Source organism: Podarcis raffonei, chromosome 14 (assembly GCF_027172205.1).
Source record: "Podarcis raffonei isolate rPodRaf1 chromosome 14, rPodRaf1.pri, whole genome shotgun sequence".
Taxonomy (NCBI): domain Eukaryota; kingdom Metazoa; phylum Chordata; class Lepidosauria; order Squamata; family Lacertidae; genus Podarcis; species Podarcis raffonei.
The window spans coordinates 40217008-40235319 of NC_070615.1; the positions used below are offsets into that span (position 1 = coordinate 40217008).

An 18312-nucleotide genomic window follows, 5' to 3' on the forward strand; every position below is an offset into this window, starting at 1 on the left:
TAAAGGTTAGAAAATAGCTTTATTTCCAGCACTCAAAATATTGATTTGGTACAATGAGAAACTTTCCTTTGGGAATTTTTTCCCCGAAAGCCAAGGTTACAAATACATGGGCACAGTTGATAGCACAAAAATAAAAGTTTAGTGACATTGTTTTTGGTAATACAATCTCCTGTTTCACCTGAAAATATTTATTTGTTGGTGGCTGCAAAAATGGTCATTCATAGTAGCCCTAATTTGGGTCTTGCATCCTCCGCATTATTTTATTTTTGGAACATTAATATTTGCAACCAATCCACATGCAACCCAAAGGAGGCTGACATGCAACTGAGTGCTTACATTACCCTGGGAAGAGTGTCTGAGAGGCCAACTTAAAATAGAACTGCCTGCCTGCAACATGAGATGTATGAGGGTTTGCTTTAAAAAAAAAACTGGGAATCCATACCAGCCTCAGCCTCTCCTTTCCTTCTGAAACATTAACTTTGGACTATGTTGCAATCCTGCTGTAACTTGTTCTCTTGCAGCACAGAAGTCCAACCTGCATAAGGTGTGTAAGGGTGAGCTACACAACAGGGTTATTGCAGATTACTTTTTCTGCCAAACATGCAGTGTGGGGAGAAAAGCAGTGAACAACATTTCAGGGTTGTTGTTCTCTCTCAGCTTCAGTCCAACCTAAAACAGGGGCCTTGTACAGATGCTCAACACTGCAGGGTTTGCGTCCTAAAACATGGGAGGGCGTCTTCACACAACACTTCTTAGGGATTAATTCTATCTACTAGCACCCTCAAACTCCTATTTGAGTTTGATCCTTGAGGCGATCAACATTTGTAGCATATTTTATATTGACAACAAAAAATATTTTATATTAGCTAATATTGTATATTAACAACAAAAAATAAAAACCATAACATCTGTCAGGCCTTTGGTGTAGATAAGGAACTTGGCACAAAATAGGAGTCTGGCTTCAACTTACCCACTTTCTGCCTTAAGTCCATATCAGGGAAGGAGAATCTGCAGTCCTCTAAGATATTTGTTGGACTCCAGCTCCTGTCATCTCCCTAACCACAGGGCCATGCCAGTGTGGGTGGTAGCTCCCATCAGCCCTAAAACTCCATCTGGAAGACCACAGGTTCTCTGTCTCTGGTCTAGACTGGCTGGCAGCAATCCTGGGGTTTTAGACAGCGGTCTGTTCCTAACCCATCAGTGGAGAGAATGGGAACAGGATCTGACCTGCATGCAAAGCATATCCTCTACCACGGAACTATGGCCCTCCCTATCAAAACTATTGATGTAATTGTACACAAGGTAACATCAACAGTGTTTTTTGCAACATTTCATCAATGCAACTGTGCAAATCAGTTATGTAGAGAAAGGAAATCAAATGAAAACTGGATGTTTGTCTCTACTACAACAAGGCTTGGGGATCATGGCCCACAGATGTTGCTGGACTCCAACTCCCATCACCCCTGACCTGAAAAAGCGTCTGCACTCCCATCGTTTGGCCCAGAAACTGAGATCCAGCTCCAAGGGCCTTCTGGTGGTTCCCTCACTGCAAGAAGTGAAGCTACAGGGAACCAGGCAGATGGCCTTCTCAGTAGTGGCACCCACCCTGTGGAATGTCCTCCCATCAGATGTCAAGGAGATGAGGAGATATAACCTTTAGAAGACCGCTGAAGGTAGCCCTGTATTGGGAAGCCTTTTAATGTGTGATGTCTTACTATGTTTTTACAGATGTTGGAAGCTGCCCTGAGTGGCTGGGGCAACCCTATCAGATGGGTGGAGTACAAATAATAAAATTGTTGTTGTTGTTGTTGTTGTTTGGGACCAATGGAAGTTGATCATCACCTGAAGAGCTACAGGTTCCCCAATCTCATTCAAAAAAAAAAAAGGAGACAGAATGATTGAGAGTTCCTGACGCATCATGGTTCCACTTTGGAAAGAAGGGAAACTGCGAGTCCAACATTTCAGGTGGGTGGGGAATCAGATGAGACTTTTAGAAGCAACCTTAAGGGAGAATGCATTCTTTGAATGAACCTCTTTGCCAACAAACAGCAGTACTGCAGGAAGGTTCTTTGTTTGCAGATGTTCAGCCAAAGCTACACTCTTCCCCATTCTTGATTCCTTAATACGTTCCTTCGGATTTTCCCTGCTGCCGTCTTGGGCAACTCCCGGACAAACTCAACCTGTGTAGGCAAAAAATGAGAGTGCATCTCAGTTTGTGGTTTTTTTTTGCAGTCTTGGACTAATTCATTACCACAGCATCTCAGAGTTTGCAAAACAGTTTAAAAACAAGTCAATTCCTCTTCACAATAGACACACTGAAATTAATGTCTAAATTAATCATGTTCACCAATTTCAACGAATCTACAACCCATTTTAATTTCCCTGTTAGGACCTCAGAAGATACTTGCCTTTCTGGGATACTTGTAAGGAGCAGTCACCTTTTTCACGTGATCCTGGAGCTCCTTGATTAATTTTTCTGGGTCATGCGATATAAAGGCAGAAGACAGGATGACAAAGGCTTTCACCACCTATGGGATGCCAATCATATATGCATTAACGACTCAGAAGAAAAAGTAGGCATCAGTGTGACTGGGTGATTGGGATAGGATATTGCTCATTAGCCAAAATAAAATACTGCTGTGTGGAGTGCTCTATGCTCCTGATCAGAGTTCCAGCTGGTGCCATTTTCAAGGTACTGCATTCCATTCTACCTCCCACTAAGCATGCTCAGTCCTCAACAGGTTTCCCCCACTTTGGATTTCCCCCCTAAATGTTTTGTATGCCTGCAAACCTTGGGGGTTTCTCTGAGCCTGTGAGCCCCTTGAGTATGAATGTTGCTGTTTTAGCAGCAGTCGGATCCTCACTTAAAGAACTAGAAGCACACATAGATTAATCCTTGAATGTTGGGTTAACCATAGGGATGAGCGAGCAGGGAGAGAAGAAGATTGAGGAACTCATGGAAATTGGCAGGATCTCCAGGGGATATTTAGATCCCACTGTGATCCTGGTAACATCAAAAACTGGGCTTTGGGGATGCAACTGTTTTTTTTCACTTTTCTTTTTGCAGCCAAACGAACCGAGGTGAGTTTGCCCACCAAGAACATTTTTATACCTCCTCTGCTCAGGCATGTGTCTGAAATACAACACCATCTGTACCGCTGCGATGTACCAAGATTTATGACACGTTCCCCAAGCAAGCACACTGCATGTGGCTTTCTGCTGCTGAGTATCATGTGTTGCAGTATGTGTTGGCTGCCTGAATCTTTGTTACCTCTCCTCTCACGGGATCTGGGCTGCTGACCACAGCCGATTCCACCACAGCTGGGTGCTCTATCAAGGCACTCTCCACTTCAAACGGGCCGATACGATACCTAAGAGACAGAAGGGGGGTGTCACTCCTGCGCCTTTTGTCACTTAATAGCACAGGTCAAAGGGGGAAAGCCAACCGAACTGAACCTACCCGGCAGAATTAATCAGATCGTCTGATCTTCCGACAAACCAGAAATAGCCTTCTTCATCTTTAATCCCTCTGTCTCCAGTGACATAAAAATCACCACGCTCAGTGGCTGCGGTTTTCTCAGGGTTATCCTGACAACAACCAAACATCGTTCAGTACGTTTTTACCAATACCTGCTGGTCTGTCCCTTTTGGCAATGGTTCCCCAAGACAAAAGAGCGAGTTGATTTGCTCTTGGTTTGATTACTGCCAAAAAAGTGCTGACTCCAGATCTCAGTGAGCTCTTGAACGAGAGGCTCTCCCTTCCTCCCTTCCCTGAGTGGGTCCTCCCTCCTTCTCTTTGCTACCTCTGCAGCCTATTTGCTTGTACTGTCCACCAGAGTCTAAAGCAAACCACCACCCAAAGGGAAGAGGGCAAGATGAGCAGAGGATGCTGCTCAAACTCCTTGCTCTTGTCATTACAGGAGAGGGCAGGTGAAGAAGCAGCAACAGCAAGGCAGAGGAGGAGCAGAGCCAGGAGGACGAAAAGAGTTGGTAGTGGGTCCCATGCTGGGATGTAGGCCTTGCCAGCTGCCTGATAATGCCCACCCCTGACAACAGCCAATTCTGCGGAACTACATGGCTGTGAGCATCAGGGGTAGGAACATAAGAAACTCCCTTATAATAGGATTAGGTTATTGATCCACCTAGCCTAGTATTGTCTCCACTGATTGGCAGAAGTTCTCCAAGGTTTCTGACAGAGATTGTCACGGCTAAAATGGCCGCTGTTTCTTTACTGCTTAAAAAAGCTGGGTCAGCATGAGTCAGCGGTCTGCACCGGGTTGTATATATAGAGTGATAAATGTTAGTTTGTTGTTGGGTTGGTTGGTTGGTTGGTTAGTGAAAGCTCGTAGTGTTGAGGTGTGTACAGTTGGTCAGTCACTTTTGCAGAAAGGTTTTTAAGAATAAAAGCAGAAAGTACTCTGCAAGGATATTCTTGTGGACTCTTTTGTGCCGACAAGTGTCCGAGGACCAGGCTGAGGCAACAAAGGGAGGTCAGAACCCCTTTTTATTTGTTTTTACAAACACTGACAGAGATTTCTTCCAGCCTTACCTAGAGACACTGGGGATTGAACTTTAGATTAGCATGCAAATAGATCCATATCCAGCCTTAATACACTGCATGTTGTACTACCACTGGACCCTGCAATATAGCAAAAATCTAGACCTGGAGCTAAATCCAACTGATGTCCTCAGCTCAGTTGCAAAGTGAAGCTGTTCTACCTATCACCACGTTGTTGATGTGCTAAAAATAATACTTACTAAGTATTGTGAGAAAAGGCAAAATGGTCGTTTTGGTTTGATTCTGATAGCAATGTCCCCTTCTACCCCCGGAGGCTGAATTTTGCCTTCATCATCCACAATCTGTAGAAGCAAAAGACAAAAAAACGCTTATATTGTTTCAGCCAACCAGTGTTGATTTAAAAGTCACACACGTATCTCCACGAACAATGGTACACTTTACGGTTTGGCTCGGTTCTCAATGGCTCCCGTTAAGATAGAGATCTCTGCTTGCTCCCAGGGTTCCATTATAGGCCAGTATATCAAGAAATGGGAAATGAATTAGAATATTTAGATTAGTGATGGTGGGAATACGTTCCCAGTGATTTCCATTAAGTTCTATGGAATACAATTTTAAAACCCATGCCACCCCCCAAAATCAGAGTTTTGGAAGTAAGGAAAGTGACTGGAAGATACACTGGAAAATGTGGGACTTCCTTGATGCAGTGTTGCCCAACCACCTCACAACAAAGTAGAATGAACACTCAGCAAACATCATTTAACTTCCCTGCAAACTCTGTACAAACAAATCAAGGGGAGTGCTCAATAAGCAGGTTGCCCAGTCTTCAGACAGACACCAGTCTGGTAAGTTTATATTCATCCTTGTACCTGGACATCATACGGTGGAGACGCCACTCCCATGGAGCCAGGTTTGATTTTCATCCCTTTAACATTCGTACAGATGGCTACCTGTAAGAGCAGAGAGAGAGAAAACAAAGCCAAATAACATTTGGGAGTTTTCACTAGTTTGGGAGGGTGCTTGAGCAGAAAATATTGCCTAGTCTCCAATCGCCCCCAAAATGTCAGGACCGTCACGAAAACCCTTAAGCCATCACGGCTTTTCACTTTGTCATGCAGAGTCCTGAATTTCCAAATGCAAGCCTTTACTCCCCCAGCTGCTTCAAAACAAAGACAGATAGGAAATATAGATAGACAGAGTTTTTTGTCTAGGAGCAAAAGGGCTACAGAAGTGTATGTGGAAACCAGCCTCCTATACAGAGGCAATTTTTGTGTTTCATATTCAGCCCACTGGCATGCGGCCCCTGGAAGTTTTCTCAGAAAAGGCTGGGCTGAAAAGGCCTTCCCCACACTACCCTTGATTTAAAAGTTCTATCAACTGCATTGTGGTGAGTTTGCCAGATGCACAGCCATGCCAGAATGAAGATAAACATACTGTTTCTGTTTGTCCATAGCCTTCATAGATATCCACCCCTGTGTGGGTTTTCCATCGCTGCAACACCTCTGCATTGAGCGGTTCCCCTCCTGTTACACAATGCTCCAGGCTTGGGAATTTGTAGCTAGATAAGAAATGGCGACAATTAGTAAACCCACAAGTGAGGCTTGCACCCATGGGTGCCTACAATAATTTTTCAGGGCAGGGGTAGCAGGCAGACAAAGTGAAACTGAAAGCGAGGAACAGGCTAATTTTAAAGAGAGAGAGAGAATGTTGCCTGTATGTTTTGTCTCAGGTTCTATGCATTTACTCTTTTTTTAAAAAATGAAAGGTAGGAACCTAGGGGTTATGATTCACCCAGGGGCAGCAACTGCCCACCCCACCCATGCACACCCATGACTGCAACAAAATGTTGCAGCGGGAAGTGTTCCTGCTCACTCAGCCATACTCTCCCCAAAACCTCCATGACTGAAAATGGAAACACAGCACTCTCTGAAAAAAAACAACACTATTTATCCTACAGGAAGTTAATGAGCATAGAGAGCTGCCTTAAACAGAGCTGCCCCACTGGTCCATCTCACTCAGTATTGTTTTCACTGACTGGCAGCAGTTCTCCGGGGTTTCAGACAGGGGTGTCTCCCAGCCCTACTTGGAGATGCTGGGGATTGGGGCCTTCTGCACGCAAAGCAGATGCTCCACTTCTGAGCTCTGACCCTTCTCCATATACTGGACGGATGCTGCTCTCTTAGACACACATGCATTTTCACACGCATTTCCTAGATCGGGGACGGGGAATCCCATCAGTCCGAGGGCCACAAACCCTCCCGAGGGCAACAATCTGGAGGGCACCCATCAGCTCACACAGGGCATTTCCTCTTGCATTTGCTTTTCCAGTTAGTCCAGTGAAAAGTACCTGGCAAGATCCTGCTGCACCAACATACGGAATCCTGTAGGAGCTGTGCAGAAAGTGGTGATTGGGTATCGGGCAAGAGTCTAGATAGAGACAATCAAGATCATCAAACCTTTTATTGGCATCACGTACAAACACCCATAGCAAATCAATACGGAATTACCGCCTTCCCAGTGACACAAAACATTTGTCAAATGAAAGAGGCAAAGCAGTCTAACATTACATCTCTAGGTCTCCAGGGAGATCAGACATCTGCAATGTGTTTCGACGACAAAAAACCAGATAAAGATATTTAGCTGCTAACTTGGTGAGCTCCTGATTATTCCCCAGTAATAGAAAATGTAGGACCTCTAACTCTGGTTTCCATTTGGGGATGCAGAGTTGATCTATTCTAGTAACTGCTGGCGGAGATCAACATATAGTTTACATTTAAGAACCATATGTGCAAGAGTTTCCACCTGATGATCTTCACATGGGCAAATTCTTTCTCCTTCCGCCATTCCCAAGAACCTTCCCCATAGGAGGTTTGAAGGATTTGAATTAAAACCTGGCCGGCGAAAATGCACTTCTTTCTTGAGGATTAAGCAAAAATTCAAGATAATTGTGCTTAATTTCATGTGCCCAAGAAAGTTGAAAGAGGGGAACATGTTTTCTCTGCTGCTGCTGTTAGTTCCTGGCGTTCAATGTCCCACAACCTAGTTTTTATTATAGCCTTGGTAGATGGTGGGGACATTGATCGCAAAAATTCTACTGACAGCCCAAGTTGCTGTACCTTGTCTATGCAGGCCATAATGTGTTTCTTTATAACAAGAGGTAATTCGCATATCCCCTCTGCCCTCAAGGTCTTCAACGCCAAAGTTATAGCTCAATTGCTCTACGGAATTCCAGTCTGGCTGCCAGGGTTTACCCAGCTGGTAGAACGAGTGCAGGCAGCTTTCCTTTTTAAGATTTTTGCTGTCCCATGTTGTGTACCCTATGAAAGCTTTTGTCTAGAGAGAAGTCAGCACATAGTAGAACCCATAGCCTGGGCGAGATTTCTTACATGCTGGTTAAACATCTACCTCACAACAGATAAAGAGCCTCTCCTTAGTGAAGTTTGCTAGATCCCATTCTTTCCCCAGGGCTACAACGGTTTAACATAGAGACAATCAAATCACAACCATCAGAGCACTCTCCCAAAATGTGTTGCTTGGGACGCCGTCTCCACCAGCAGTGAGTTTAGGTGGATGGGCCATGTATTGATACTGTTACCGAGTCAAAACGGGGACAATCAGAACCTAGGAAGAGCCTGCTAGATCAAGTCCAATGGTCCTTTAGTCCAATATTCTGCTCTCCCAGTGGCCAGCCAGGTGCCATCAGTAATTTTGGATAGCCTTGTACTCCATGAATTTGCGTACATGCTTTCCCAAGGATGATTTAACAGGCAACAGGGGCTTCCGCTAACAAACAGGGAAAGTTGGAGGGTGCACAGAGCACAGTGCCTTTTTTGTTTTGGGGTATGTGAAGACCTGAAAAGAAGATTGACTAGGGAAGGTGATATCACTGCTTATGGCCCTGCCACACAGAAATAGGCAAAGAGTTATTCTCTGTTGCCCCAGGAGGCATGACTATGTCTACTGGGTTAAATGAGAATCATAGGACATTTGCCATTAGCTTCAAACACCAATATGTGAACTTTGAATTGGGCCCCAAAGACAAATGTGCAACCAGTGCAGCTGTTTTAAAACAGGATTTATATACAGTGGTACCTTGATTTAAGACCATAACCCGTTTCGGAAGTCCAGTCTTAAAACAAAGCAGACTTAAAACAAGGCATAATTGAAAGTAATTGAAAATGGATTGATCCGTTCTAGACAATGAAAAACAGCAATTTAACAGGAATTTTACTGTCTAATGAGACCATTGATCCATAAAATGAAGGCAATAATCAATGTACTGTACTATAAAATAAATATGATGGGGGGGGGGGATAATGATGATAGTCATTGTTTGGATGGGGGCTTTTATCCATTTCTGCAGTCACACAATCAACAACCAACCAGTAGCTGAACTGGGTTCCACACAGTAACAAAAACAAGTCACAAAAACGAAGTCACAAGCCACAGTGACAGGTCAGTCCCATAAAACGAAGTCACAGTCAAAAAACCGAAAAAGCCACACAAACCAAAATGCAAAAAAATAGCAAAAAGAAAACCTCCAAATATCACTGTGTTGCGTGAGTGCTCAGGACTAAACAGCTGGCAGACTCAACAGGAAGCCTCTGATTAGCAGTGAGGGACTCAATTAACAAATGAAACACCCTCAATGGGAACCAGATGATGAAATGCGACCCCTAAAACAGCAGCTGGGCCCGACTTACATCAAAAAAAGACTCACCCCGGAGCACTCATTTCTGGGTTGCAATTGGACTTAGTCCAAAACGGACTTATAGACTGTGTGATAGGAATTTTATTTACAACAACTGGAATTTAGTCAAGGTACCACTGTACAAGCTCCAAGCAGAACCACAATCAGTAACTCGGTTGCTGCATTTAGGGTCAACTGAAGTTTCTGAACCATCATAAAGGGCACTGCAATGCCCTGTACGCTTACGTTCAGTACGATGGCGGGTTCGAATTGCGGCAGGCGATGTACAAAGACGCACGTCCCATTGATCCACGGACCAAAAACACCACTCCAGGTCGTCTTAACCCATCCTGGGTCCGACGTATTCCAGAATATAGCCGAAGGAGACAAACCCATGCAGCGCCTATGTATGTGGAAAAGGAGCAGAAGACGGGGAACCAGTTGCTGACTCGGGGCATCCGGATTCTGGGAAGCAGGTTACAGGATGACTCAGCAGCTAATAAGCAGCTATCCTATCTTTAAAAGACATCTGAAGGCAGCCCTGTTTAGGGACGTTTTTAATATTTAATGCTGTACTGTTTTTAACATTTGATTGGGAGCCGCCCAGAGTGGCTGGGGAAACTCAGCCAGATGGGCGGGGTATAAATAATAAATTATTATTATTATTATGACTCATCCATTCCCTGCTTTTGCTACCATAGCACTTTGAAGCTTTACCTGGCGGCAGATATCAATCCAATGCCGTGGAAGCAGTAGGAATGTTCCACCATTTTGGGAGCTCCCGTGGTTCCGCTTGTAAAGTAAATGGCCATTGTGTCCTCGCTCTTGGTCTTTGTGCAGTCGTGGTCGGCAGGCGCTGCTCTTAAAAAGCAATCACATCGCATGGCATTGACAGGCAACACTTTCCCCTTCCGCAGCAGCCACACACACACATCAGGAGCAGAACCTAGCAGCTGGAATCCTGCACCCATTTGGTAACCCATGGCAGAAATCCAGTGGGTCATTGGCCACATCCACACCATAGGCTGAAAACACTATGGTACTACTTTCAAATTATTATTATTATTATTATTATTATTATTATTATTATTATTATAAAATTTATGCACCACCTTTATCTTCCAAGGATCTCAAGGTTATGCTAAGAGACGGTAGTGTTAAGTTGTGGGTGAACATATCAGACGACACAGCGATTCTTCAAACAGCTCTTGTTTATTCACAGGCCAGGACAGAACTGAACTGAAGGGTTCAGTCAGCCTGCTTATATAGAGCTCCAGTACAACGTAACTGTAACAATTTTCTAAAACTATCCAATCACTGAACGTCACTTTCGATCCCTTATTTGCATAACTATCTACAGTATCCCCCTGCTGGCCCAGGGTGAGAACTTCAGTACATAACAGGTAGCTAGCCCAAGGTCACCCTCTGAGCTTCATGGCTGAATGGGGATTCGAACCCTGCTCTCCCAGTGGCTGAATGCCTCCCCTCTCACCAATTCGGCAGGAGGAGAGCTCTGCTGCCAGCTCCTCTCTGCCTCTAGAGCCCAGGGTGTGCCTGGTGGCAGAAAAGGCATGCCACCCCTTGGGGGATGCTGCCTGATGCAGCTGTCTCACCCAGTCTGATGGGCAGTCCAGCTCTGCTATTAAGTATAAATTAAAAGTGAAAACGGATCCCATGTTGCAGCTTGGGAAGTCAGACCTGGGTATTAATCTGGACCAGCCGAAGACCACTGATCTAAATAATATCTCTACTGCTTTCGATTCATGTCTGTTGCAATGCTTACTGGACGAGATCCCTGAAGTTCAGCCAGCCATTTCTGCTGCTGTCGGACACAAGAAGCTTGGTTTTCAGAGACTTGCATTCAGACAGGACCGTGTCCACTGCGGGGGCCAAGGCGTCGCTGACCACAATGCATTTGGCTTTGGAAGCCTGTAGCCTGTAGGAGATGTCTTTGGCAGTTAACTGGGGCGTCCCTGGGATGAAAACAATGCCTAGAAAAGAAGCAGAGAATGTCGTGAGCAGGAAACCCAGAAATTCTCCATGCTTGGGAAGGCTGCACACACAGTGGTGTCTCATTCTAAGGTGGTGTAGTGGTTAGAGCAGCTATGGAGAACTTTGGGTCCTTCAGGTGTTCTGTCAGCCCCAAGCAGTATGGTCAATGTCCAGGACTGGGGGGAGTTGTTGTTTTATTCATTTATATTTTATTAAATTTCAAAAATTTAATATACACTCCAATACATAATGAATTTTTCTTTTGTTTATTGACTTCCCACCCTGTTTTCCATGGTGTGTTTTTTATTTCTCCCCTATGCTGCACCTTATCTCCTCTCTCTTATATCATAACAACAATACAATAATCTTTAATTCCTTCTGTTCCACATAGTTCAAATCCTGATCATGAATTTATCATACTATAATATTTATTTCCATAATCCAAAAGAGGCTTCCACTCTTCCACAAAGCAATCATCATTGGGTTCTCTTATTTTAGCTGTTAGGGGCTGATGGGAGTTGTAGTTCAGCAATGCCTGAGGGCCCAAAGGTTCCCCATTCCTGGGCTAGACTGTTGGACTACCTCTGGGGAGACTGAGGTAAAAATTCCCAGTAAGCTGTCAAACTCATTGGGCCAGTCACTATCTCTGAGGCTAACCTTCCTCACGTGTGGAGAAAATGGCGGGGGAACAATTTTTTGAGTCCCAGCATTCCTAGGAGGAAGAGGGGCAACTTAGACCCTCCAAAGCAGGTATAGGGGACCATTTTCAGCCAAAGAGTCACATTCCTGTCTGGACAGCCTTCTGAGAGACACCTGGCATTGGTGGGTGTGGCCAAGGGCTTAAGTGGGAAGAGCAAAACCTGCAAACTCCACACATTCTCACACCCTTCTAGATCCTCTTTTCAGACAAGCAAGAGCCATCATGGGAGTTCAAGGACACATCCGGGGGTGTGGCCAGGGAGAATTCCTAGGGCCAGATAGAGAGGCTTAGAGGGCCACGTTTGCCTCCCAAGCCTGAGGTTCCCCAGCCCTGCAGTAAATAAATAAATAAAATACTTATCCGTTCTAAAAAATGCAGACATCTGAAGCTAGCCAGGAACATGGGTTTCATCGCTTCTGCAGCTTCTTCTCCCTCCCACACAGTAATTTATTTTAAAACTGAAATCTTGATTTTGGTAATGCTTTTGACCAGGCATCCCCAAACTCAGCCCTCCAGATGTTTTGGGACTACAACTCACATCATCCCTGACCACTGGTCCTGTTAGCTAAGGATGATGGGAGTTGTAGTTCCAAAACAGCTGGAGGGCTGAGTTTGGGGATGCCTGCTTTTGACAATGTTCCCCATGGTATTTTTTCAAGGAAGCTGGTAAAATGTGGGATTGAACGAATGTAAATTGTTACATGGATCTGTAGCTGGTTGTCTGACCAAACCCAAAGAGTACAATGTCATGGATTCTTTAGCTGAGATCCCTGCAATGCATTCCCTTTCCTCCCAATTTTCCCGCAAATTGTGTTGCTGTTTTTTTTTTTTTTTTTTGTCAAGCTGTCAGTGGAGAATATTTGTCTACTGCTAAATCTTCTCACTGGGGAAGCAGCACCTTTTCTGGGGAGGGGGGCCTCCTCTTTTCTTTCCCCAAATCTTGACTGACCTGTCCGGATACAAGCCACATTCATCAGCCACCATTCAGGAAGCTTTGGAAGAACCACCATGACCCTGTCGCCCTTCTGCAAGCCGCAGGGATCGACCAGCATGTTGGCAGCTTTCCGGGATAAGACTCCCAGCTCCTCAAAGCTCCACTTCACCTCTTTGCTCTGGTCATCCACCCACCAGAAGGCTGGGTTCGGAGGCCTCTTTCCATCCTAGCAGAGAAGAAGTTATTAACAACCTAATCCACAGAGCCATTTTATATGGATGAATCATAAAGCAGTGTGTGGTCAGTTGTGGCCGATGGAGGACCTTGGGTGAGAGATAGGGAAATGTCGGGTCTCTCGGACTTGGAGGAGAACGGAACTATCCCAGGTCAGAGCTGGGAGGAGCAGGAGCTACTGTTTTCTGTGAGTGGTAAGGGCCGAGAATTACTTTTAAGAGAGGACTCCATATTTTACTTATTTGATTTGTATTTTCTGTAGTTGTAATCTTACTGTATTATGGGGAATTCTTCATTTAAAATATTTTTTTTTTAAATAGGCAAAGAAAAAGGAAAGCAGTGGTGTGTGTGTGTGTGTCTGTATGCACCTGATACCTAGTGCCAGGATCTTGCTTCTGTGCTGCTGTTTCCAAAGTATTTTTTACTAATTTTCAAGGATGTACAACAAAATATAACTAGACAGCTAAAGACAAGCAATGAACATCAGCAGGCATCAACACCCCTGGCAATCACACCAGCAGTCAGGTAAGTATTAATGTTGTTGTTGTTGTTGTTGTTGTTGTTGTTGTTGTTGTTGTTGTAATCATCATCATTATTACAATAAATCATTTATTACTCTCCCTTGACCCTAAGGTCCTAGGATGGGTTATAGCATTAAAAGCAAAATTTAAAACAACTTCATGTCCTTCATGTCAGGTAGCTGAAAAAAGCAACCATTTTTCTTTATTCCTGTCAGCACCATTACTTTGCGGGTTATTTCCTCACCTGCAGCCAAACTCCATATATTTTTATGTTGCAGGCCTACATCATAGGAACGCAAAATGCCTTATAAAGAGCCAGTCTGTTGGTACATCCATTCTGGTTTTCTCTACACTGACCTGCAGGAGCTGTCTGGGTTTTCAGGCAAGGGACCCTCCTAGCCCTAACTTGAGATGCCGGGAATCAAACGCAGGACTTTCTGTGTGCAGAGGTACTATCACTGAGCTAGAGCCCTTCCCTTAAGCGGCCTTCCCCCTCCTATGTTTGAGAGAAGGAACACAGGAAGCCGCCTCAGGCCAAGTCAGACCATTGGTCCATCTGTCTCAATATTATGCCGCAGCGACTGTCAGAAGCTCTCCAGGGATTCAGATGGAGGTCTCTCTGAACCTGAGGCCTTCTGCATGCAACACACCTGCTTAATCACTGAGCTACAGTTGAAGTCAGCAGAGGGAACAAACGGCGATTAAAGGCAAGGTGCTTCAACCAGTGTTGAAGCAATGATTCTTCAACATCAGCTTCGTTGGACTGGTCTGTTGTGCGGATGCCTGATGATCGTCTTCCAAAGCAACTACTCTATTCCGAACTTAAAATGCTGGTGGTCAACAAAAGAGGTTTAAAGACTCTCTCGAGGCAAATCTTTAAAAATGTAGTATAAACACCGACAACCAGGAAACACTGGCCTGAGAGCGCTCCAATTGGAGAACAGCCTTTACCAAAGGTGTCATGGGCTTTGGAGACACTCGAACTCAGGACGCAAGGGAGAAATGCGCAAAGAGGAAGGCACGCTTGGCAAATCCACACCGTGATCAACTCCCGCCCAGAAACCAATGTCCCCACTGTGGAAGGATGTGTGGATCCAGAATTGGCCTCCACAGTCACTTACGGACTCATTGTTAAAACCGTGTTTATGGAAGACAATCTTATTCGGCTACAAGTGATCGCCGAAGAAGAAGAAGAAGAAGAAGAAGAAGAAGAAGAAGAAGAAGAAGAAGAAGAAGAAGCAGGCATCATGGAGGAGGATGCTCCTGACACAAGAATCAGGCGGTCTGGGAGGGTCGAATCCAAGACTTCCCTGCATCTTTCAGTTTGGGGAACACATCGCTGAACGAAGCCACCGGCCTCTATGCTTCGTTTTCAACTATGTTGCAAAAAATTATTTTGTATATTATTGATGTTTCAAATGGCTCCTGTGAAATATGCTACTATGTGGAATTCTTAGTAACTTTTCCTCTTTAAATGAGAATATCGTAAGACTTTGAAGGCATCCTGATATTTATGAATAAAAGAAACCCTCTAAAAATATTGCTACCCTCAAACACCAGCAATGCTAATCAAAATATTTTCCCTCCAGGGAATATGAATGAAAATTTCTTTATTCTTGTGCATTATTGAAGTATTTCTTCTTGATGCAAGCTTTAATCTGTTTTTAGTAGTCTATTGCTATTTAAAAATAAAAAAAATCTCAAGTTATTGTTGTTCATTCTTATTGATAATTTGTTTGATCTGTTTTATACACCACTTTGGGGGTTGTTGTGGTGCTGGTGGTAGTTACAATCAAGAGGTGTATAAACTTTGTGAAGTATATAAATGTTACTATTGTTTAATTTTTATTTTTATTTTAAAAAACAAGTCTCAGGTTCTTCCAGGGAGACCAAGTGCACCACAGTACTATTAACATCAGGTTTTCCTACTTGCTCCCCAAAACAGCCAAACCCCTACCTTTTCCTCCTGGGTCCACCTGTCCAGAACATCCCTGGCAAAATTAAAGTACTCAGGCACATCCAGGTCACCATGGTTTATAGCTTCGTAATGCGAGATGATCGGAGAGGCCAGGTGTCTCTTGGCTTGGCGAAAGAGAGTGCAAGGAGGCGGCCGCAGGCTCCAGAAGCATCGAAGCAAGGTCTTCATGGCAGCTTGAGGACATCAACCAGCTTGGTCTCTCTGCAGGGACATGTTTTGAAAGCAGAAAAAACCCTGAAGACTTTGTAAGCCTCAATGCAGTCAATATAGCAGCAGAGCCACAACCTTATGGATCCCAAACACAGGAAACCGACTTATATTGAGTCCATATAGCTCAGTGTTGTCTACACTGACTGGCAGCAGTTCTCAAGGGATGTTCTCAGCCCTATGTGGAGATGTCAAGGATTGAATGAGGGGCGTTCAGCACGCAAAGCAGATGCTCTCCTCCTGAGCTGCCGTCCTTCCCAAATCTATTAGCTCATCTCCCAAGCTCCACCCTGCAAAATGGATGAGTGATGTTTGTGCAGGACGCCCTGTTTTCACATGCTGCAGATGTCTCATATATGTACAAAGAAGAGAGGAGGGGCTGACTCCCGATTTTCTGAGGGTCCTTGGCTAACAAAGTAAAGGTAAAGGGACCCCTGACCATTAGGTCCAGTCGTGACCGACTCTGGAGCTGCGCACTCATCTCGCTCTATAGGCCAGGGGAGCCGGCGTTTGTCCGCAGACAGCTTCCGGGTCATGTGGCCAGCAGGATTAAGCCGCTTCTGGAGAACCAGAGCAGCGCACGGAAACGCCGTTTACCTTCCCTCCAGAGCGGTACCTATTTATCTACTTGCACTTTGACATACTTTCGAACTATCTACTTGCACTTTGACATGCTTTCGAACTGCTGGGTTGGCAGGAGCAGGGACCGAGCAACGGGAGCTCACCCCATCACAGGGATTTGAACCGCCAACCTTCTGATCAGCAAGTCCTAGGCTCTGTGGTTTAACCCACAGCGCCACCCACGTCCCGTGGCTAACAAAGTATACAAGGCTCAATAAACAGCTAAATAAACAGAAGGAAGAGAGAGAGTCAAAGAGAGTTTCACAATATCGCCATGCATCACGTGGGAAACACTTTTATGTAAGCAAAGTAAGATACATGACACTGAGCAGGGGCAGGGGATGGAGCCAAGCCAAGCCATCCGAATTACCTGACTGAAATCTCTCACACAATCGTGGTGCAATCACATTGGAGCAGAGCAGACCCCACCCTCTCCACCAAGGCCCCCCTGCCCAAAGAATCACAGAATTGTAGAAATGGAAGGGAACGCCAAGGGTCATCTTGTTCAACCCCCTGCAATGAAGAAAGCTAACGAATCCCCGACACATGGTCATCCAATCTCTGCTTAAATACCTCCAGTGATCGAGAGTCCACCTTTTAAAGATGCTTCCAATGGTGTCCACTGGTCATCCTACTCCGAGTAGACCCATTGAAATCAATGGGCATGGCTAGTTCAATGGGACCGTTTTCGATAAAACTTAGCTGGAAGCAACCCTTTGCAGCTCAGCTTCCATCATGACACAGAGCAGGGATTTCCAGGCAACCGGTTCATTGCACCTAGGGGACACTGTGTCAAAACGAGTGCATTACAGGGGGTTGGACTAGATGGCCTTCAAGGTCCCTTCCAACTCTACAGTTCCATGATTGTAAGGGTTCTCTCGCACTTTCCAAGGGCACTTCCCCATCACTTCCCTTCCTGCAAAACTTTGGAAGAGCCTCCTCCCCAGGCATAGGCAAAGTCAGCCCTCCAGATGTTTTGGGACCACAACTCCCATCATCCCTAGCTAACAGGACCAGTGCTCAGGGACGATGGGAGTTGTAGTCCCAAAACATCTGGAGGGCCCAGTTTGCCTATGCCTGCTCCTGCCTGACAGAAACCCTGGAGAGCTGCTGCCAGTCGGTGTAGACAACACTGGGCTAGATGGACCATTGGTCTGCTTTGCGATAAAACAACTTCGATGTTCTACGGTACTCTGTGGATCTGCGTGCTCTGTGTGGACAGAGACAAGCTTTCCTCCTTTTCCCATCCCATTAGACCCCCATAGACAAGGGTGGCGCTGTGGGTTAAACCACAGAGCCTAGCACTTGCAGATCAGAAGGTCGGCGGTTCGAATCCCCGTGACGGGATGAGCTCCCGTTGCTCGGTCCCTGCTCCTGTCAACCTAGCAGTTCAAAAGCACGTCAAAGTGCAAGTAGATAAATAGGTACCACCCCGGCGGGAAGGTAAACGGCGTTTCCATGCGCTGCTCTGGTTCGCCAGAAGCGGCTTAGTCATGCTGGCCACGTAATCTAGAAGCTGTACGCCAGCTCCCTCAGCCAATAAAGTGAGATGAGCGCCGCAACCCCAGAGTCGGCCACAACTGGACCTAATGATCAGGGGTCCCTTTACCTTTACCTAGACCCCCGTGGACATCCAAGGATGCTGAATTTTGTAAGATTTGGTGCAGACGCCTGCGAGAACAGGATGCTGGATGGGCCACTGGCCTGATCCTGCATCTTCTTATGCCCTATGATTGCGCAAGCTGTATTGGCAGGCATGGGACTGAATCCCACCGCGAAGCAGTCCAGAGTTCACTGACCTTGGCTTTTTCCTCGGGGGACTCCGCGCAGTGCCAGGGAGGCGGCCAAGGAAACTCCGCCGGACCAGTCCGTCCTCCCCTGCAACAAGTGCCTGGGCGGGCCAGCCTCTTCCCCCAAGG

General features: G+C 45.5%; 1 protein-coding gene across 1 annotated transcript; it reads right to left on the reverse strand.

The window, feature by feature from the left end:
- On the reverse strand, window positions 1–18301 carry LOC128402169 (acyl-coenzyme A synthetase ACSM5, mitochondrial-like). The gene is made up of 13 exons (XM_053366132.1): window positions 18193–18301; window positions 15545–15766; window positions 12848–13058; window positions 10990–11197; window positions 9924–10067; window positions 9453–9609; window positions 6864–6943; window positions 5951–6074; window positions 5386–5466; window positions 4759–4860; window positions 3461–3588; window positions 3272–3371; window positions 1–2528 (listed from the first exon to the last, which is right to left on the reverse strand). The coding sequence occupies exons 2-13, from the start codon at window positions 15731–15733 to the stop codon at window positions 2394–2396; spliced, it is 1659 nt and encodes a 552-aa protein (XP_053222107.1). The 5' UTR covers window positions 15734–15766; window positions 18193–18301; the 3' UTR covers window positions 1–2393.
- Between the last annotated feature and the right edge of the window lie 11 nt (window positions 18302–18312).